The 22926-nt window shown below is 38.5% G+C and overlaps 1 protein-coding gene across 1 annotated transcript in view; it reads left to right on the forward strand.

Moving 5' to 3' along the window:
- Nucleotides 1-22260, forward strand: part of SPOPL (speckle type BTB/POZ protein like) — a 32679-nt gene extending 10419 nt beyond the window's left edge. The window contains exons 2-11 of the mRNA XM_033064620.2: nucleotides 4167-4301; nucleotides 4481-4602; nucleotides 4870-5021; nucleotides 8537-8664; nucleotides 12627-12804; nucleotides 12901-12956; nucleotides 14497-14619; nucleotides 15771-15913; nucleotides 16000-16053; nucleotides 18082-22260. Coding sequence (XP_032920511.1) covers nucleotides 4224-4301; nucleotides 4481-4602; nucleotides 4870-5021; nucleotides 8537-8664; nucleotides 12627-12804; nucleotides 12901-12956; nucleotides 14497-14619; nucleotides 15771-15913; nucleotides 16000-16053; nucleotides 18082-18226 — 1179 coding nt within the window. The 5' untranslated portion in view covers nucleotides 4167-4223 and the 3' untranslated portion in view covers nucleotides 18227-22260. The remainder of the gene's footprint in view (nucleotides 1-4166; nucleotides 4302-4480; nucleotides 4603-4869; nucleotides 5022-8536; nucleotides 8665-12626; nucleotides 12805-12900; nucleotides 12957-14496; nucleotides 14620-15770; nucleotides 15914-15999; nucleotides 16054-18081) is intronic.
- The last annotated feature ends 666 nt before the right edge of the window (nucleotides 22261-22926 follow it).

A 22926-nucleotide genomic window follows, 5' to 3' on the forward strand; every position in this document is an offset into this window, starting at 1 on the left:
TTATGCATGTGGTGCTTTCTTAACGAGCTAGTCACTTTTTCAGTGAAAAAATTGAGATAATTCCAGCACAAGATGTAAGAGACTGGGAATGTGCTCTTGTCTAGCTCCAAGAGGTTGAACAGTAACTTTGGTTAGAATGATGTTGATAAATACTTAATTTCAGTGAGGGGAATCAAGATAATGTTTTTGAAAGTCATGTTATTGATGTTGGAAGTCACTTTGAATCTTAAGATCTCTTCTTAAAAGTTAGGAAAACAGAGATCTGATACAGCTTTTGATGAAAATCTGTGCCAATACACTTTTTGGAAGGTAGCCTGTGCTTTCTTACACTGTGTGTGCAGGTAGATAATTAACAATACTCAATTTCAGATAGCTTTGAGTTCACCATAAGTATTTGTTTGACTAGGAGAGCACTTCAGTTAATTCCTAAATAAAATGTGCTTTGAGAAATCTTATTTTTTAAATGTTATTTCTGCCTACTTGCTCACTGTAGGAGGATCAGCTCCTTGAAGGTCTTAATTTAACAGAATCTGGTCTATTTGCAGAGTGATTATCAGGTGAAGCCAATGCCTTCCTTAACAGACCCCAGTAGAAGTGATAAGCCCATCATGTTTGGGGACTGGAAGTACAAGCAAAGAACCTTTGACTTTTTTTTTAATGATCACAGAGAATTGTTCAGTGAAGACAATAACCACTAACTGAATTAAATCAGCACTGACTGCTGTACAACATTCAGTATGAGGATACAACTTCATTAGAAGAAACCCCAAACAAAGGAACTTGACACCCTTCAAAAATACATCTCATTTTCCTTTTGAAAACTAGAAACTTCTTTTACCCTGTCCATTAAAGGTTGTTTTCCTGTTCCCAGTGCATGTTTTCCCTGATGCTCAGACATTTCTGCCTGGCAGAATGGCCACACAACACAGACTGGTTTGTTGGGCTGTGTCCAGACAAGCACAGCATTGCCTTGACTACTCTTGGAGCTATTGCCTGATAATGTTCCATCATTTCTGCTGCTTTGGTCATGATAGCCTGCAGAGTAATAAATGCAGGTTCTAGCATGACAATTGTCCCTCTAAGTTATTTCATCCTGCAGATAGCAGACCTGTCTTCCTGCACTTCACTGATTTAATTCCACCCAGTTGTTCTCCAACTGGTTTTGTGAACTGCAGCTCTCTTGTTCCCAACCATTTGGTCTAATAGGCTGTGATGAGGGGTTGGTACTGGGAAAGCCATTTTGTCACAGCTGATGTCAGTGGCTAATCAACGCTAATAAACCATTTCTTCAGAGTAGTATTTAGTCTCCTCCCCATGCAGAGCACAGTAGAACAATGGATGTGTAGTTGCATCTCTGTTCTCACCTTCAGGCTGCCCATGCAGGGTCCACTTTGCCCTGGTGACCATTGGTGGCCACTCAGTGTGGTCTGGCTGTCAGTCTGAGAACTGCAAAAGTCCTTTTCCAAACACCTTTACACTTCAGGACAGCATCTTGTGTTCTCTCACTCTGTAGCTCTGTAAATATCCCCACGACCCCACCCAAATCCCAATCAATTGATTAAGTAAAGTGAAGGGCAGATCTACAGTACTGCTAAACCATTTCTCCCTGTGTTTTGGTATGTGTTAACAGAACATCAGAAGCTCTCTTTGTTCATTCTCCCATTATTCAGTTTGTCTTGGTTGGTCCTATTTTTGTTAAGCTTTGTGCTTAGGTGTACTAAAAAAATACAGGCAGCTCCTCAACACAGACTCCCAGTATCAAGGATTTAAAGTTACTGCTTTCTGCCAGTTTTCTCAGTCTAAAAATGTGATTGGCTTAATAAATCCATGTAAAAAAAGTGAGGTGTTAATCTGTTCCTCAGATGCATCAGGAGGTCATGAAAATCAATTGTGTGGTGCTAGTGCTGTTAAGGGGAAACTGCAAAAAGCTGAGGCTATTCAGAAGGACCTGAGAAGTGTTCTTAGGTTAAATCAGGCCTTCCTTAAATAAAGGCCATGCAGCAAGTGGAAGCACCCTCTGAAACACAGATGCTGTGGGTAGAACAGGTACAGAGACAAGGCAACAGATGGACCTGAAAATAATTGCAAATAACTACCTTTGCTTAGAGTTAAATTCTCAGTGAATCGAGCTGATTTAGCTGTGAGACGGGAGTGGGCAGATAACTACTGGTAGCTGGCCCAAGGTCACTGAACACTTTCTTAAAAGAGATTGTGTACAGCAGTTATTTTCAGGCTTTTCCAATTTAGAAACCCCTTCAGTGCAAATTTGGCTCAGATCTGCTGCTCCTTCATGGTTACTGGGAGCTGACTGGTCTAATGGGCTGAGGAATTGAGGTACAGAGGAGAGACGAGCCAGTCCTGTCTGTGCATCTCATGCAAATGGCAGAGTAAGGAATGGGCTCTATTCTTCTTGCTTTTAGCTCTGGAGAATCAAGGAGCAGTGAGCAGGTTCAGGAAGGCCAAGGTAAGCTGTTCTAACCCTTTCAGGGTATGGTTCTGTGTCAAATTCCATTGCATCTGGGGAACAGCTTCAATTGTCACTGCTGAGTAGGATGTGCTTCCAGAAATAATGGCAATATAAGTGCTAATATTTGCTCTATGAAAGCAAAAGTTCATATGTATCCTTCCCAGGAATTTTACTCTGGCTGATTCTGTACAGGGAACCAAAATCAAAATCAACTATAAACAGGTAAGCAAAAACTATGTGAACATAGTTCACAGTATGTGTGTTTCCTGCCTAAAAAAATTAGAAGCAAACAAGTTCAATTATCTTAAATTTAGGGATGATGTTTGTTTTTATTTTATGGAAAGTACTAATGGAGTACTGAATGTTGCCACTAATACGAGTTTTATTTGGAGAAAACTCATTTGTTAAAGACAGATTAATTGTATTTATGATTAGCTCTCAATGTGTCAGGGATCTGTATCTTACATGAGACCTATTGAATGTTTTGTTTTCACCCTGTCATAGCAGATCTGTTGATAGAGATTCATTAAGGGATATGATTATAAAGCATCTGTTTCCTCATGTGGTAAAAACTGAGAATTAGCTTTCTCTTCAAGGTCTTATATTTCTGTGATTCAGAGCTGTCAGCAGACTTGGATGTGGAAGGGCTGCTTCATACCATGAGTGAGAAGCAGTACCAGAAAGGCAGGGGGAAAACATCCAGTGGGGATCACAGCATTTCACAGAACAGAATTCTTCCTGTAGGAATAATGAACTTGTTACATCATGACTGAATTGTACGTGCTCTTGCATTTTTACCAATGTTTGTGTAAAACCTTGTGTCTGAGTGTTGCTCCATCCCTGGAGAGTTCCATCAGCAGCTTAAGCTAGAGGCTGTGCTTGTGACAGGAATCTGTCCAGAGCTGAAACCCTCCCTTAAAGAAAATCCAGCCAGGAGCCCACAGCTCCCTCTCCTTGCCCACCTTTCCTTAGCCAGGCCCATTTACTGCTGAGTAGCCTTGTGAGAGGGACCTGGGCAAGTGCCCCAGTTCCTGATGGGCAGGAGGAGCTGTAGTGCTCTGTTGGGTGGTGGTGGTTCATAACAAAATCACTTTATTTGTTGTTGGGAGTTCACTGAAACTGTTTTCTGGTTTTGTCCTTCAAGAGGGAGTGAGCATGTGATTGTGGTGATTATAGTTCTTCATTAATAGTTCTTCAGCTGTGTGTTGGTGTTAAAGATAGAAGGCATCTATGAAAGAAAATACTGCTTGAAATGCAGGTTTGATTTCTTACCCTCCATTCAGAAATCTCAGGGTTGTGTGAACCCATTCTACTCCCAGGTGTTCTTGTGAATTATGTCTGGGTGAAAAACTAAGGCATTGTACTACTGAGTTCTGCAAATCAAAGGAGGGGAGAGCCTGAAGAAAGTTCTAACACTTCTGGAGTGGCCAGAGTGGTAATTTGCAAAGGGGGTGTTGAAATATTGTCATTAGTGGTGGTGTGTGATGCAGAGGTGCTTATTTTTGTAAATTATTGTGTGAGGGCTCAGCCTGCAGGTTTTGGGTGCCAGTGGTTGTTAATGTGTGACACCCAGCAGAGCCATTGTCCTCTTCTCAGGTTTAATTTTCAGCTGCATCATTTACTAAACACAGTAATATGAGTTCTTGTATTTCCCACACCTAAAAAGGGTGAACAAAATGTGTGAATTACATTTTTTTAGGAGAATTACTGAAGCTTGGATTGCTCTCTTGATACTATAAACCTGCAATAAGTGGCAATGTCAAGGGTTCCCACCCCACCTCCTCCTGGGGAGATGTCCAGTGGACCTGTGGCTGAAAGCTGGTGTTACACACAGGTAATCTACATAAATTCCAGTGACTTTATTTTCTGTTATTGTCATCATAATTGCTTAAAAAACTAAACTAAAATTATTGACATATTGAAAAAATATAGCTGACAATCTAAGTAGTTCTCATAATTAATGCTTGGTATGTAAGTTAAATTTTCTTTAACATTTTTTAATCTTTTGTTCAGGTTAAAGTAGTAAAATTTTCATACATGTGGACCATTAATAACTTCAGTTTTTGCCGTGAAGAAATGGGTGAAGTTTTAAAGAGTTCTACATTTTCATCAGGGCCAAATGACAAAATGAAGTGGTAAGGTCTTTATTTGAACAAGTGCTTTGGTTTTGTTTTGGGGTTATTTTGCTCAAAAAAAATTGTAAAGTTAAAGTATAAATAAATATTAAAACTTGGACACTTCTTGGAGGGTTACTGTAGGCATGGATTGGTTCTAATTTCAAAATGTCAGCAATCTCAAAGAAAACATTTATTTCAGTAGCATTTATTATTGTATCTTGTAAAAGTATTTCAGAATTTATGCTGGGTACCATTTAAAAATTATAATTTCTCCATTTTTTTCAGGTGCCTGAGAGTGAATCCAAAGGGATTAGATGATGAAAGCAAAGACTACTTGTCATTGTATTTGCTTTTAGTCAGTTGTCCAAAAAGTGAAGTCAGAGCAAAATTCAAATTTTCCCTGCTGAATGCTAAAAGAGAAGAAACAAAAGCAATGGGTAAGAGAATATTAATGGAGTTTTGTAAGAACATCAGCAATGTAATTTTTTCAGTTGAGAGCAGAATTTATTATTGAGATAAACTTTTGAAATACCTTTTCAAAATTTCCTTTTAGAAACTTAATTATAAAATCCTGTTCACGTTTCACACATTTCTGATCACTGAGCTATGTTAATTCTATCCTGAGCAGTATAAATTACAGCACATTGCCAGCTGCTGTCACTCCAGGTGCTTGTCACTTAGTTTTTCCAGCAGATTATTCTTGTTTCCCGTTAGTAGAGGTGTATTTGCTTTGTTTGTAGCTACAGTGGAAGTGTTTGATTTCCATTGTTAAATAGGATAAGCAGTCATGGCTGGGTTTTTAGGCATCCTTTGCAATATTTTGGTCCATTTCAGCTGATTTGCACTGTAATCAGTTTAAAAACGTGTGCCAGGTACCCAAGGAATTAGAAGACTGAAATAACTGATGATTTGACTTAATTGTTGTGTTGATATGGAAAATGTATGGAAGGCTCTTGGTTTCAAACCTGTGAGCACAACCTTCACTGGAAATGCTTTTTGGGAGAGCTGGGGTTCTTGTGGAATAATTTAATGCTGTTGTGCATTGAATTTGTTCTGCTGCAAGCTGTATATGTGAAGAATGTTTTTCTTCCCTTCTTCTACTCCAGGACTTAAGAAATGTTTCAGGTCCTGTTTTGTTGCAAGTTTTGCATTTCTTACAAAAAGTTGTACTTCTGCAGTGAACCCAAACTTCATGCTATTTCTCCTTAAGTAACTAGACTCACTTGCAATCTTCAAATTTAATCCACAGAACTGAGTTCAAATGTAAAAATTAAATTATTGGACTCTGGAAGGAAGGTAAATATATGTGTTTCACAAGCATGTTCCACTCTACTGATCCTTTTACACTGATGGTGATGGTTTCTTCAGTGCTGCTTCTGGAGCTTGTATGAGCAAAGCTACACATGTGTACATTGGGAGGATGTATACATTTGTATTGACACAGCCCAGGAGTGGAGTGGTATTTGTGATAAAATGAGAAACTGCATCAAAAACGATTTGGAGATAATCACAGAAGCCCAGAATTGTTGTGTTTGCACAGGAGCTCTGGAGGCTGGCTGGCCCCAAACCCCTGCTGAAAGCAGGGTCAGCCTGAGCACTGTGCTTGGGGCTTGTGGTGCTTTGAGATCTCCAAGGATGGAGGCTCCACAGCTTATCTGGGCAATCTGGTTTAGTCTCTGACCAGATCCTGCTGGCCCTTTCTTGCCTTAGGGGTTCATTGTGGGTTCTTGTTGATTTGTTGTCCCCCAGGACCCCAATCTCCAGTGACCTGTTTGTTCCTGACCAGTGGATCTGTAGCAAACACCCAAATCCTGACCCATCAGCTCTCTGCTGGTTCATCATCCACTGCAGTGCTAAAAAATCCTGTGAGTGGGTGTGTCTTCAGCTTCTGCAATAGTAGCTGTGCTGTGTTTGGCACCACAGGAGTTATAAATATCTTTTCACTTTGGGAAGTTACCAACAGAAGTCTTATTTCTTGGACTCTCCAGCCATTTGCCATCTGTTTCTGTAGATGCTGTATATTTACAGGAGAATGATGCCCCACTTCCAATGTCCCTTGTAAATTGATAATTCATATATAGGCTACTGCTGCAAGGGATGACTCTGTGTATAAAACAGATAGCAAACTACCATTAACTTTATTAGAAGAGAAATACATTTGCACTTTTGTGCTGCTCTATTTTGGGTTTTAATTTTAGGGGTTAACACTGGTTGTTTCTTCTAAGAGTGAAATCTAAGTCTGCAGAACAAAGAATTGGGCTGAATCTAGAGAAGAAATTTTGGAACGTTTTTGGGAACATGATTTTCTGATTATTTTTTTTAATTCATTGTGATGAGGTTAAAAATTGGTGAAAGTGTGAAAACATTAATCCAGATGCTGAAAAATACTAGACAATATATTTTTTTAAATGTGATTTTCTTCTTTGGTATACAAATTTTCAGATGTGAACAGTGTTGTGTGTTGTTCTGTTGCCCTCAAAGCCCACACTGCCCTTCAGTGAATGCATTTCCCTCTGCTGCTGTGCTCTGCCTGAGCACAGGGTTGTTGATACAGGAGTGGGATGAGGTGACAGGGACAGAGACCTCCCACCTCCTGCAGTGTCAGCTCCTGGGTGGCTCTTCAGTGTCTTCTGAAGATACAGTGAAAATCCCTACAGGATATTTTGCTTGATACAGTCCTAGTGAAGAGCTGTTCTGGATATAATCTTTCCAGCTCTTGGAGGTGAGGGCAGTGTGTGACACGTCTGTGTTTTCTGTGGTACATGCTCAAGCGTGTTCCAGTGGTGCTGCCAAGGTCAATAGTGTAGGGAAGTCTGGCTTTGCTGATGGCTTTATTTTGGAGGCTGTAGAGGGAATGATATTTTAACAGATTCTGTCATGAAAGACACTTTGCTTTTATTACAAACTTCTGACTTAAACTTCTAAAGTGCTGTCTGGAAGGCTGAAGCATCTCTGCCTACAGTAAATGAGGTGGTGACGTGTTTCTTGCCCAGCTTTTTTGGAATTAAAGAAAAGTTCTTTCTTTAAGAACTCTTCATGAGATCCCTCCCCACTTCCCACTCTGCTCTTATTTCAGTATTCTTGCTGTCTTCATTTTGAACAGTCTTTCTAAATTTAATTCAGAAAGTGCTTTATTCTACTTAGATTCTCAAAGCCATTCCCAAGTAACCTCTTTCCCATATTTTACTTAAAGTATATGGTGCTCTTTCCTGTGGTTTGATTTGGGCAAGAAGTGACCACTTTTCAGTCAGCCAGCCTTGTAAAATGTGTGTCTTACTGAATTTACATGTGTTTGCACTGAGATGACTGTGGGAATTCTTTTTTGGCTGTGAACGTTAGGAAAAAACAACTTGTGTGGTCACAGCAAATCTGATGGATTAAGAAAAATAATTCTCATAACTAGGGCCAAAAGGTAAATATCTTCTGTGACCAAAAATAATTCAGTAGTTGAAAGCTTTCATTTCTGTTTTGTTATTTTAATGCTTTTACTGTATTTCAAACTAATTTCAACCTGTGAAACAAGATTTTCCATTTCAGGAAGAAGTCACACCAGATTGTTATGACAACTGCAGAGCGTTGTCAGGATGGGTTTGTGGTGACAAATTCATTGTAATGGTGCTTCCCTCTGAACAATTCCTGTTTTGACACATTGGCATTCTTAAACACTCACTGAAAAACTCCTGGTGCTGGATGGTGCCTGAGAGATCTAAGGAGATATGGTTTGAATTACAAATTGTGCTCCACTAAATTCTATCAAGTGTTTTATAAAATAACACTGCTACAATATTAAAAAGGCTTTAATCAGTTCTGTGTTTTCTAGACACATGTCACAGGATCCAAATGTGTGAAACTGATTTATTTTTTTATTAAAACTTAGCCTTGGTGTGGAATTAGGTGTAATTTGTTAATATTTTCCTTTCACTTGCTGTATCTGTACACAATTTTTTATCAGAAAGCCAAAGAGCGTATCGATTTGTGCAAGGCAAGGACTGGGGGTTTAAGAAATTTATCCGAAGAGATTTTTTACTAGATGAAGCTAATGGTCTTCTACCAGATGACAAGCTTACATTATTTTGTGAGGTGGGTACTCATTTTTAAATAATAAAGTTTTAAATAAAATGTTTCCTGCTCTAATAGAGATTTGTGTTGATTTAAACAGTAGCATAGTCTATAATTGTCTCCTGAAAACTTAAACTTGGTAAAGTATACATTGTTTTGTCTGCATTGCATTTTGTTCTAGTTTTTGGTGCTTGTACACTGAGGTGTAGAACATTGAATTGATCACTTGTAAACTGCTGGACTTTTCCATGAATTTGCCACAGGTACATCAGAATTAACAGTAAAATTACTTATGCCAGAGGTGTGTGCTGTCTACAGAAATGCTGTTTTACTGAGGTCACTGTTATTTGAAGAAGTTGTATTTGGAATTAGAGGATTGGTTTTCACTGGCTAAGCAGAAGGAAATGTTTACATACTGGTTCACATTATGAGAAGAAACCCAACTGATTGTCAGAATCTATATTCCTTTAATATTCTAATTGATGGCTTTAACCAATGAGCAAGTCTTTCCAGTAAATTAAACACTTTATTTTTTGAACTAATTGTTACATTTTGTTTTCTGAGTGAATGCAAATATCTTGTAGAAGGTGTGCTTGATACTGAAAATTAATATTGAGTGGTATAAATTTGAGTTCATGGTGTATTGTGGGTCCCTTCTTCTATGATATAATTTATGTTCATAACCTAAATTTTCATATTAAATTTCAGTTAAAAGCTTAGTCAGTGATAAAAATGGAAAGTAGGGGAAGGAGCAGTGTAAGTGGAGTGTATGTTGAATATACATTGGCTGGTTATCTGGGCTACCATAAAGTGATTAGTGACTTAGGAGGATGATAGATGCTCTAACTGCTAATAAGTTTGCTTTGATCTGTGTATTTACAGGAAATGTGTAAAATTGTCTTGGCAAGATTACAATTTAATTATATGTCATTATGCTGGGTAGGAAGAATAATTGAAATGTGGCCCTTGAGACTAGATATTGCAAATATAGTGCATCTTATTTTCACTTAGACAAGTTAAATGAGCTGCATGATAAATTTGTTATGAATACAATTATTTGGGTGATAAAAGCAGATATAACAAGTGTTTTATGGTTCTGTAAAGATACTTTTGAGTATTTTCTCAAGTTGTCCTCCTAATGAACACTTTGATGTAAATGAACAGCTCTTAAAAAGTAGCATTTGGTTTTGGAATAGATCACTCTCTAATTTTAGAGATTAAGTTTGTTTAAAAAAATACATGTAGAAGAAATACTGAACTTCCGCAGATAAATGCTGTTATTTAAATTCTGATGCTAATCACTGAATTTAGCTGTGTTTCTTTACAAAATTTTGTAGTGTTTTAATGTGAGTGGCTTTTGTGAAGTGTTGGACCTACCCTGATTATAAATGTGGAAGGAAGTAAAACATTTAGTTGTTCACAGTGAGCATGTTAAAATAACTTCTGGCTTGTTTCAGGGTGAAGGAAAAATTTGGAAATCAAAATATTTTAAGAATTTCTTTCTTTGGATGTGTGATGCCAGCTCTTCAGCTGTCCTTAGCAATGACAAGTGTTGTTAAAGGACCTGTTTCTACAGACAGGCCTGAAGTTTTTTGTCATTGTAAAACTTTACTGTTAAGCTCTGATTTCCATGTTTGCCTTCCTACTTGTTTCCTCTTTGGAAAACTGACTTAACCACTTTTCGAACCTATATTGCACTTGGCTTGATAAAACTTGTCAGATGGAGCAGATATTTAGTGAAGGTCACTGATTAATGACTGCTGGTTGGCTCTTCTTCCCATTGGCTTGCAGGAAGATGATTTGGTTGTCTTTGGCAGCAAAGACATTCATTCTGGGTTGCCAGTGATTCTCAAGATCAGCTGGATATGCCCTTGGATTGGACCTGAAGGGTTGTTAAGTTTAATACTTTGTAAAGTCTGATACCGCCAGCAACAGCTAGTGATTAAATACAACCTCAGGGGTTTTTTGATCTCTGACTGAATTCTCCCTTTCCATATAACCCAGAAGTACTGAAGCCTTGCAGATGTTCCATTTGCTAATGGAATGGAATGTTCTGTGCTTTCACAGATCTCTTACCTGCCTAATAGTCCAAGGAAATATTTCTATCACCCTTACCATTAGATTACCACAGATTCAAAATCTAGAAAATCATGGACATTATCCTTGTTAAGTTGCATCACAGAATTTGTTTATTCAGAGGATATACTTGGTTTATGGCATGCCATCTGGACAAGTGAGATATGAAATATCAGACCTCTGTAATCCTTTTCATTTAGAATCTTTAAAGGACAATACACATTGGGTCACTCGGGTGGGAAAGACTTGAATTAAAACTTGGCTTGGGTTATATCTTAAAAAGATAACCTGTACCAAATTGTTGTGTTGCACAGCTCTCCACATTGTAAACCAGAAGTGTGGAAGGTCAGAGTTCAGTTTAAGTGCACATAAAGAGTGTGTAGATGACTTTCCTAGGCACTGTCTGTAGCTAACAGGAGGATGCTGTGTGGACAACTGGGACCATGAACTGTGAGTCAAGAAAAAGCAGAACCCTCCTCTGGCAACAGAAGATGAGCTTGGCTAAGCTAAAACTTCCTTTGTGTGTATGTATATCTCCTGAAATCACTGTGTGTATGAAGACTGGGAAATAGCTCTGTGGATTTTTTTTCTGTGTTGTAAATGTGCAGTCAAACTGTGAAAGGGAAATTTTGCTGTGCTTTGAGTTTCTTCTTTTTTTTTAAGGTGGAAGAATATAAAGGAATTTCATGTATTCACAGGGGGGTATGAGATGATACAGGGAATTAGGCAGTGATTCAAATCCCCAGGCTGCTGTCATAATTGGATCATCCTCCTCCTCTCCTGGTCTGGAGTTTGGCTTGCAGTGCTCCAACTTTCTGTGAAGCTGAGCTGTGCTTTTTTTTCTTTATGCCAGATTTATTCCAGATGCCTTTGGAAATCAACCAAGGCCCTGATCCTAACAGTATCAGCATTTTCTCTTAAGATCAAATCCTAATTTTCTGTATTAGGGAGATGGAGTGATCAAGATCTTATAGTATAGTGCATTATAAAGGTTTTATTCTCAGGTCTGTACTCTCAGACAAGAGAAGCAAAACCTGCTTAGCTCTTCTGTTTTCCCAACACACCGATTAAAAGGACTTAGTATGTGAGGATAACTGAAAAGGCAGCAAGAAGTGCTGCTGTCCTGTTCATTTCCTATATAAAAGACTTAAAAATGGAGAATAATGGCAGAATATTCACTTCAGATGCACATATTTCAGTTTTCTTAACTGATTCTGTACAGAAGTTGCATATTGTGAACATGCATTTCATTATTGAAGTGACCTACTCCACTTTGTATTTTGAAAGTAATGGCTTTTAATCTGGTTTGGAAAACAATTTCTAGTGATTCTTGCCTCATGTGGACTAAGAAAAATGAAATGATGAAGGACCTGTTGCACTAGTTTGCATTGTCACATTGCAGGTTATGTATAAACTTAACTCAGTACAATAAGGGATATCTTATGGAAAAGTTCTGTGGATTGTTCTTATGAAACTTTACTTTGACCACCTGATCCTGATGATCTGTATGGAATTTTATATTGTCTATATTCTACTCAGCTGTGTGAAACGTTGAACTGCTAATTTAACTCTGAAATAGCATTACCTTGTTTTTGTTCCCACTGGTTTTTCAAGAACTCTATCTGTCCTTATTTACTTTGGCATTTCTGTCAGGTGGCATGTGGTATTGTGCTCTCTTTTTGTTTTGGTTGGATAAGTACACAATATTAGAGTCTCTAAGTAAGCCCTATGTGTTTTATGTTACTTAAAAGTAAACTGTAAAGTATTGGTTTATGACTCTGGCCTATTGCCAGAAGCTTCACTGTTTTTTGCTTTGCAATTGTTGGAATTCTAGCAATAGGTACTGTGATTTAATTATTGTTGGCATTCAGTTATGAAGGAGTTGTCTTGCTGTGATTTTCTGTTAGGTAAGCGTGGTCCAAGACTCAGTAAATATATCAGGACAGTCTAATACAAACACTTTGAAGGTACCTGAATGTCGACTAGCAGAAGATTTAGGGAATCTCTGGGAAACAACAAGATTTACAGATTGCAGTTTTTATGTAGGAGGACAAGAATTCAAAGCTCATAAATCTGTCCTTGCAGGTACTTTCTACTTTTGTATTGCTATTATTTTGTAATTTTAATCGCTCTAAGTTTAAATTTTGATTATATTTAATATTTACTTTTCTTTTGATACAGCACGATCTCCAGTTTTTAATGCAATGTTTGAACATGAAATGGAGGAAAGCAAAAAGGTAAGCTTCAGTGAAAATGTTACATGTAAATATTTGTGCCTTTGAAAGAGGAAAACATTGCAGAAAACTTGAGGTAGAGCAGATGGAGGAAGATGAGGGTGCATGAGGGCAGTTCCTGAACCTCACCTGCTGAGGTCTGAGGGAATTGGTTAGAGTGGAGAGGTGCTGGAGGATTTGGATTTTTTCAGGTCCTTGTATCTGCCCTAGATAATGTTTTTAAACATTAGCTACTGGTGTAATTGACCTGGTAATCTCTGCCCCCTTTTTCCCTCAGTTTGTATCTTCCTATCAGCTGATTGACTTGCCTAAGGTTTTGCTGTAGAGTATTAAAGTGTTTTTCATGGTAACCAAGAAACAAGAGGTGAATTATGACTGGAATTAAGCCCTCAGGCACTGGAACACTTCTTTTCATTCACAGCTTTTGCAGGCACTTGACCTGTGTAAGTGTTTTGGTCGTTACTTAATCAGCAGAGAGCTGCTTCTGCCTTTATGCACTTGATGTCTCCCACAGCCAGGAGCTGTTTGTTTCTTTCTTGAAGAAGAATTATCAAAAATGGGTTGGTTATAGGCAGAATCCATCAAAAGGTGAGGAATTGATCACCCCCCAAAAAGGTTATGATAGAGGATCATCATTTGGTCCTGAAAACTGCAAGATGCCATTTTTGTGCACAAATGCAACAGGAGAATGTGGTGCTGTGGTACAGCTGAGGGTCACCTTCCTTCCTGGCACCTCTCCAGTTTGGAAACTGTCACAGGTGGAATTGGAGGATTGGGAGCATTTTATTGAGGCTCCTGGAATGAAGGAAATCCAAACATGTCCCAACCTGAGTAAAGTACATGCCAGGCTTCCACCTTCATGCCAGCAGTGGATCTCCAGTGCAGCCCTACTCCTAAATACTGACAGGAAATCAGACCATGTGCATCTCCTGTGCCTGGGATTTGTATACTCCATTCAGAAGTCTGCTGTTTGCATCTTTGGCATCACTTCCTACTTGATAAGTTATAGGGGATACTGTTATAGGTCAAGCTTGCAATGCCACTGTTGTATTAGAGCAATTTTCAGCTGTGTGATGTCAGTTCAATGTGTTTGCTTTTTGGATTCTGAGAACAAAACCTGGGCTGTGTTGACTCAGTTTGAGCCAAGAATGGCTCAATTTGTTCTGTCTGCTGCTCTGACTTCTGTTATTCCAAACACATTGTCTTTGTGTTGGAAACTCAGAAGCAATTTTAAATATTCCTGAAACTGTCCTGATTTTCATGTATGGCGTACATGATAGACTCCAGAATTATGCATTTCTAGGAAAAAAATTGCAATTACTTTTTATTGCTAAAGCTTTTCCAGCTGATTTCTACCGAACTTTTAAGAGCTTTTTTGATTGCTTTTGACTTAACATTGTTGAATGTTATCTTAAATTTGTAAGGATTTTGTATGATGGATGTTGAATGAAAACTTGTAGCATGCATGCAGCTGATATTTAATATTCACTTTGAAATTGTAGCTAAATTCCAAAGACTTTTATTGATTCTTCTTCTTTGCCAGAATCGTGTAGAAATAAATGATGTAGACCCTGAAGTTTTTAAAGAAATGATGAGATTCATTTACACAGGAAAAGCACCAAACCTTGAAAAAATGGCTGACAATTTGTTGGCAGCTGCAGACAAAGTAAGTAATTGACTCCAGAGTTCCCAAAACTGGTGTTTGCTTGGGGAATGTTGATTAAAAAATAATCTTATTTTCAGATTGTTTGATGCATATTTTGTTTTTTTTAAACAAGAGAAGCAGTTCTTATCAGAAATGAAGGAAGATAGGAAAGAATAGACTTTTTTTAGCAGTAGAAGGCTGATCAATCTTTTTAAAGAGAAGCATTTCAGGTATTCTAATATCTTTTTTTTTTTTTTTAGAAATTTGAAACCATTAATATGATTTGGAAAATTGGTTTTGAATAAAATGTATACTAGATCTTTGCATTCTTCAAGATTTATCCAAGTTCTTGTATTAACTATGCTTCCCTAAAGTACTGTTGCTTTAGAACTTTCATCTTTTTGTCTTCCTTACAAATGTAATTGTTCCAATCTTTTATCTCTCCTTAGCTGGGATCTTGTCTACTCTTAAAATTGTTGCTCTTTGAAATACTTTTTCTACTGTGATTTTTGAGATGAAGGTATTTACAGCAGATCAGCACTTAAGGTTTTTTTTGAATGCTGACCTTGATTTAGGGCATAATTGATAAATGTAGGCAGAGTTGTAGGATTGTCTGCAATACCAGAAAATAAAAATGAAACCTATTCAGACTGTGACATCCTTCAAAAAAGCAGCACAGTTTATTCATGCAAAATACAATATGGGAGTGGAGTTATTTTCCATCAAATTTCTTGTAGGCTGTATCAAAGTTATGAGGGAAATTAGGAAATTCAGAGATGGGTTGGGGCTAAACTTAAATTTGTTTTAAACCATTGTATCATTTCTTGCCCCTCACTTAGAGATGTGAACCTGTTCAATGCTGATTTGGCTCTTTGCTCCTCCTCCCTTACCAAGTAGAAGTGAAATGAAACCTTCTGAATGAGTTATTTTTGTTGTTTTGCTCAAACCTCTGTCAGCAAGGTCTTTAATTAGTTTGTGTGGAACCTAATGCCTGTGTTACATTTGAGAACTGTTCTGTGCAGCACACTGTGCTTTGCAGTTCTGTGGGGAAGCACTTTGATGTTAAACTCAGGAGGCTCCGAGCCTGGCTGGAAGAGTTTCAAGAACTGTAGAGATGGGGATGGAAGGAATGAGTTTGAGGAATGATTAGTGCAGTTTTTCTCTCTCTCCAGTATGCACTGGAACGGCTGAAGGTGATGTGTGAGGAAGCACTCTGTAGTAACCTCTCGGTAGAAAATGTTGCTGACATTCTTATCCTCGCAGATTTGCACAGCGCTGAACAGCTAAAAGCACAAGCAATAGACTTTATTAACAGGCAAGTAATACTTATGAGACTCTCAATATCTTTGTGCTTATACTTGGTGTACTTTTTCAATATTAGCACGCTCTTCTCTCTTGCAGGTGCAGTGTTCTTAGACAACTTGGGTGTAAAGATGGGAAAAACTGGAATAGCAAGTAAGTTTCCCTGCCCCACGATGTTCTGTACAAACACTGCTAAGTAGACTGCAGATCTTAAGAACTGTTCCTTCATTTCCACACTACTGAGGCCTGTCACTGACTGTAAGTAAAGTAGGATTCAGCAGATGCTACCCCAGTTATGCTTGTGACTCCCCCATTACATGACAGGGAATGTTAACTGCTCTCCAGTGAGAGATCCTAACAGCAACTGGTTTTCATTCCCTCTCCCAGGGGCATAGTGCTGTGAGATGATGGAAGCAGCCTTTATAGAGAAAACCATTCTCATGAGTACCCAGGTTTGTGCCTGGAGGAGTGATAACACCAGTATGGTTTTGAGACTTGCTTGGGTCAGTCTGAGCCTGCAGTATTTCCACAGAAAGGAGGGCAGTTGCTCTCTTTGCCTTTGGGGATGTGTTTGTGCACCTTCCCACATGCCAGCACAGGTACTCTGGAGGCCACACAACTCGTCAGTCAGGTCCCTCTGACTCTGAGGGCTCCTGCCTACACTGGAAATAGGTTGAGCTCAGGCTCTGGCACTGATTGCAGCAGCCCAAGTGAATCACAGAATGGAAGAGAGCCAGCTGCAGAATAGCTGGTAGTAGGCTCAAACAGTGTGAGGGCAGTGGAGCACTTATTTCTTACCATCAGAATCTCCAGAGAACTTAAAGGCTGTGTTGTACTACTTGGTTTAAATTGTTTCTCCTTGAAACAAAAAAGGCTTCACAGGCATAATGATTGAGCATGATGTGGAAAAGGAGTGGGTGGTGAAAGGTAAATAGTAAAATACCAATAATAGAGATAAGTCAGAATCATAACCATGTCACTATTTGATTATTTCTTCTCAAGTGATTTGGAAGTTCTGAACTGAACTTCTGTCCTGAGTATTTACTATTTAACATGCTGGTCGTCTTTGCTTCAGCCAAAACATCTGCAGTAATTCAGGGAAATAATATGAGAGGGCCTGGCTTAATTTACTGACTCTGGGCACCAGGGAGTCTGAACTTTGGTTTGTTTCTCAAGGCCCTTACCTTCACTGACTCGCAGCAGCAGATTAAAGGCTTGCATTAGAAATTTGCCAGAGGTGTTTTAGAGATCGTGTGTAGAGGTCAGCTGATAACTTCATGCTTGCTAATGTTCCTGCAACAGCATGAGGGAGCTCATGAAAGGCTTCTAAAAATGCAGAGCAATGGCAACTTGGGATTGCTGCTTATTAGTTCCAAATTACAAATTTATCCTGTGTCAGTGTGACATGCGACCCAGCCAATACAATATTTTTCATGTGCAAAGTGAACTTTTTGCTTTTTTTCTATACTATTTCACCAAAAAGTAAATACATACATTGAGTAAACATAGAGGTTTTAATTTCCTGGGTGTCAGTGTGATACTTGCTGAAATGTGTTGTTGCTTTTGTGTTAGTTAAAAGTCAACAGTGGCCACTGAAAGCTCTTTTTAATGTGGCCCAACATCTGCACTGAAAAAAGAGTGAATATTCTCAGTGTGCTCCACTGGTACTGAGACTGCAGGCTCCCAGTGAAGGGGTCTGGAGCCAGCCAGCTAATCTGCCTTCATGGCTCTTTCTAGAGGAACTACATCATTTTTTGCTGCAGTTTCAGCTGATTCATCTTGTCATCCTTGTCTCTCCCCAAATTGAGCATGCCCTTTTATGTAATGAGATTATCATGTCTTCCCTTGCTTTTTGTCTCTGCACTAGACCTCATTCTCTTCTGGTTTTCCTCTTTATTGTTTCTCCTGAGCAATTTCAAGGTGTTTATTCTGACACAGTTCTCTAGCTGGGGGTCTGGCTGGTACTGAGTAGAGCAGAACAAGTACCTTTTGTCCCACATCTGATTATATTTCTATACCCATATTGCAAATTGCTGCTTCTCTCTGTTGGCACCTTCACTGGCACCCACAAAGTTCCACAAATTGACTGCCCTTCTACAGCACTTCTGCCTTGCCTGCTCTTCTCCACTGTGCCTTTGGTTTGTAAAATTGTGTGACTGTTCTTAATGCTTCTGTTTTCAGCCAAGCAACAGACATAATGGAAACTGCAGGCTGGAAGTCCATGATCCACTCCCACCCTCACTTAGTAGCCGAAGCCTTTCGCGCTCTGGCGTCTGCACAGTGTCCACAGTTTGGCATTCCACGCAAACGGCTAAAACAGTCCTGAAATCTTCCATGAACTCTAGAGAAATTGGACTGACTCCACTCCTCCTTGTCCAGAGGTGTTTTCACAAACCATAACAAGAGTTTTTGTTATCCTTGTCCACAGAACAGAAGCTGAAAAAGCCTATTGTTTGCTTTTCAGATGGATAATTTATGGTTTAATCCTCAGCTTTAAATTAGACTGATTACTCTAATTCACTGAAAGGCCTTAAATTATCTTCAATGACTCTCTAGTCCATATAGTCTAATGTATCTTGATTTTTTTATTATTATTTTTTAATGTGCCTTGTCTTTTTGACTAGGCTCTGCAGGATTGCACTAGCTCCATAATGCAGTAAAGTTGATAACTGAAGATTAATTTTTGAAAGGGATCTTCCATTATTTTCAGAAGAAAAAAAAAAAAGATTATAGTTTGGTCCTGTGCTAACTGGAAGGTTTTGACTGGCCTCTCATTAAAAGCACTTGAACCAGAGGAACATCATGTACCCTAGGCAAGTGCTAAATATAGGGAGAGCCTGTTTACCTTCAGCAAATGCCTACAGGCTATTTATGGCAATATACTGCTTTGAACATAATTTATTTTTCATTGTGGGGGCAAATATGCAATGGTTTGGCCCAAAAATGTATTTTCATTACAGTTTGTAATGCTTATTGTGTGTGTGTCAAAGCTGTCCAAGCAGTGGAAAGAAACACAGAATAAACCTTTTACTTGTGTTTCTTTACGGTCCATCATTAGTTTACATTTAATGCAGAACTGAGTGAGAGGTTAAAGAGTTCAATATGAAAAGGAATAGTGTTGTATATGGAATAAATAAATCCCAGTGTATGGTTGCATAGAAAAGTCAAGGATGCATAGAATGACCAAATGTAAATTGAGGAAATGGGCCAAATGGATTCTGAATATGCACTTTTAATGTGTAACTTTTGTATGTTGTGTGGTACATATATATTTTGCTTTTGATGAATTAATGAGGTACAGGTAATTGTGGCTTAACTTTTTAGATACATTTTAAGATGCCCACAGCCACATGGGATTTAGTTTTGTTAGAAAAGAAAGGCATGTCTTTTTAAGACTCAATTGAAGGTGGCCATTGCGAGCTTTCATATTTAAGTAACAGAATATTTTCGCTTATTTGAAAAAGGCATGTGAATGGTAAAAACTTTGAGGGGATTTTTCCCATCTTGATGTACATGCATGGCCCCCACGAACACCTGGGGAGGCTGTGCACACATTGAGGAGTATTTCCCTGAAATGTCAGATGGTATCTGCAAGCAGAGACTTGCTCAGTCTTGCATTTCAGTTATTGTACTAGCATTGTGGATGGTATTGAAATTCTGCATAATGTGAAAAGGATGAAACATTTGTAAACTGCTTGTCACGGGCCAGTTCTTTATTATATGAACCTTAGCTTTAATATCAACATCCTCAGTGTTTGATAGCTTTGTTTACAATTGGGAGGAAAAGTCTGCAGTAGTGCACACTCTAAATGTTCCCTGAGTTATTGCATTGAGTTTACTGTAATAGTGATAATATGCTGTATTTCTTCTTTTTGAGGGGAAGACTTGGGTTTTGCAGTGGGGAATGGGAGGAGATCTCACCTAATTTATAAACATCCTTGCATAAGGGTTTGAGTTTGCCTATTAAAAAAAGTCATGCAGGGAACAGAGAGGAAGAATTTCAGATTGTTTTACCATCCTCATTTCGTTGAGACTCATCTGACTTGATCTGAATGAAATTTTTAGAGGAAAGAATATATAATTTATGGCATCTAGTAAACCATTTAAAAAAGTAAATTGGAAAAAAATGCCCAGTCCAATTTTGAAGACTAAAACCTCTAAACGTGAATTTTTTTTTCTTGCCCTCTTAACGAAATCTTTATGGTGGCAAAAGTGTAAAATCTGAAATGCTAATAATATACAAGTCATCAAATGATATATTTAGAGATTTACCAATTTTTAAATATTTATCTAAGATAATGTCTCATAAGCATTCTCCACAACAGGAGGTGAAGGTGTTTATTCCAAAATCCTGATGTTTTTGCTGCACTGTGTGATGTGTACAGCTCCTCATCTTCATCACTGTAAAACTCGCAGCGCTCACGTGCAAAGTGACTTGAATATTTAATGCTGTAATAATGATTGCCCAGGTCAACCTGTCCTGAAGTAACAACTTAAAGTAATCAGATGGAAAGCTTAAGGACTTCTAGAATTTTTATTTTAAAGCCTAATAGCACACTTTGTACCAAAAAAACGTCAGGCACTGTGCTGTGATGCCATGTGCATCATGGAGTGTCCCCTCCTGGAGCCAGGCAGTGCGAGCTGTGTGTTACACTAACAGCAAAGAGCCCTCTGCTGATCCATCTGCTTACATTGGAACTTATTTATTTATGTTTTCAACTTCTGCCAGATCTTGAGAAAAAGGTAAAGCAGTTGCTGTATTCTTAAGTGAGTGCACTAATTATTCACCTCTTTAATTACCTACATGCAGTGTTCTCACTGGAACAGGACGTTGGTAATTGCAACCTTCCCCTTTGCATTAGCTCGGTTTCATTCCCCACATCTCAAGAACTTGCCCTGAAAGCCTCAGTTGGAAGTGCAGCAGATCAGGAGCGATCCAATAATCCATGGTCAGGTTTTTCCAGGCTGAAATCTTGGGAGTTTGTTCCTAGTTTTCCCTCCAGGTTAGGAATATGTATGAAGGTGCCATGTTTTGGCTTGCCAACACTACTCTCTCAGATAGATGTGAACCACCACTTCCATGCTTTTCTGGGGAGAACCCTGCATGTGTCCTGTGTGTGTGTGCGTGTGTGTGTGTGTGACTGTGTGGTGTTTTTTGTCAAGGGTGACTTTCTAAAAATAAGGACTCAATTTGCTGTTAAAATGCTATTATGTATTATATTTTTTTTTGCTCCATTCAGACCTCTCCTAAGGAGATGCTTTGGGTGGAAGTTGCTTCAATAAATAATCCTTATTTCCTAGTCCATTTACTGCATGCAGAAGTATGAACACATTGTGCCTTTTCAGGAAACTGTTGCAATGAAGGGATGATTTAACAGGGTGCAAGGTCTTTGCAAAAAGTATTTTTAAAGGTGAAGAACAATGCTCTTTGGTACACAATTGAGATGGAAAAGTTCAAGTTGCATTTGATCTCTGTTGCATGTTGATTCTTGCTTCCTAACTTCAATTTCACCGAGGTACAAACTACACAAACAAGTGGAATAAGTATTACAGATACAAGTTGAGTAATGGTATATTTTTGTGAAATTGTGATAATATTTGCTGTTACAAGATAAGTGTGTGTCAAAACGTGATAATAATCATGGACACAAGGTTACTCTAGTGCTGATGTTTTTCTAAACATTGAGTATTTAGTATAAAATTCACCTTTGCACAGGAGATCAGTAGAAGACCTACACAAAGATTGTGTTCCTTTTAAATCCTCACAGCAAGGCTTCTCCTTTGGGAGAATAAAAGCCATGTGCAGTATTTGAAACTGTGTTTCATAGAAGGTGTTGAATTGCAAATGTGAGGAACTGCTACCTGAAATGTTGTCGAATTTTGTTGAATTTTACAGTTGATTAAAATTCCTGAGCTTAATTGATTTTTTTTTTTGTATTTGACAAATGGATTGTTACCTGTCTTCTTTGTCTGGTGTCAATAGCATATTTAGTGCAGAGCTTAGCTCCTTAGCTAGCCAAGACAGTCTCATATCTTGGCTTCTGCTTACAGTAAATGGACTATGTTTGTAAAGGGAATTCACTATTTCAAGTGTTTTGCAAGGAACTTCACTGTATTTGTAACCTGGTTTTTGAAGGCTTAAGATCAATGAGTCCTATTTTAGAAGTTAAACCAGTGAAATGACTTGGACCTGTTTTGGGGTGGAAATGATAAAGAGAATTCAGATATGTAAACAGTTGTATCAAACCATCCAGCCTTTTTTTATCAGCTGATGTTAATGGTGAAATACTTTTTGTACCTTGTTGCTGAAAATATTTTTGCGTTTCAGCACATCAAGTTACAATAAAGTTGTTACTTATACAGAGTGTGTCTATCTTTATTTGTCTGTACCTGCATTTGTTCCCAATGGCTGCCTTTGCTTTGAGAAAGGTATTTTGTCAAATATGCTGCTGTGCTTTTGGAAACCTCTTTTGGGGGGGAGGATCATCTTGCAGCCTTGCTCTGATCTCCATTAACTTGGTCATTTTTCTGTTTTGACACTCTGAAGCTCTGCACAGCTTAACTTGCCCACCTGAGAAGTGTCTCCCTTTACACAGACTGTCAGGACTGGTGGGAAGAAGAGTTGATGCCGTGATAAGGAAGATGGGATTGGTGGGTTTGAAATCTGCTTTCATCAAAAACCATCATCCTTTGTCCTGCCAAATGAGCACATCCAGCAGGAATGCTGTTGGCATTTGTTACAGAAGTGGTATGTAAGAGGAATCTGTATGGGGAGCACAGAGGTTTAATTTGGTTATAAATACTTGGCAGTGATGTGTGGGACTGCTGATGGGCTGCTGTGTATGTGGCTCTGGACATGCTGAACTCCTGAAAATGATGATGTCAAGGTAAGGCATTTTATAGCAAGTGTGTGTCTGGGTAGGTACATGCAAAATTCTCCAGGTGTGCATCAAACATTGATCCCTGAACTGACTCCACAATGAGACAATCTAAGGTTCCTCTGGGGTTTATCTCAATAGTGGCACA

This window comes from Catharus ustulatus, chromosome 7, assembly GCF_009819885.2.
Source record: "Catharus ustulatus isolate bCatUst1 chromosome 7, bCatUst1.pri.v2, whole genome shotgun sequence".
NCBI classification, from domain to species: Eukaryota; Metazoa; Chordata; class Aves; order Passeriformes; family Turdidae; genus Catharus; species Catharus ustulatus.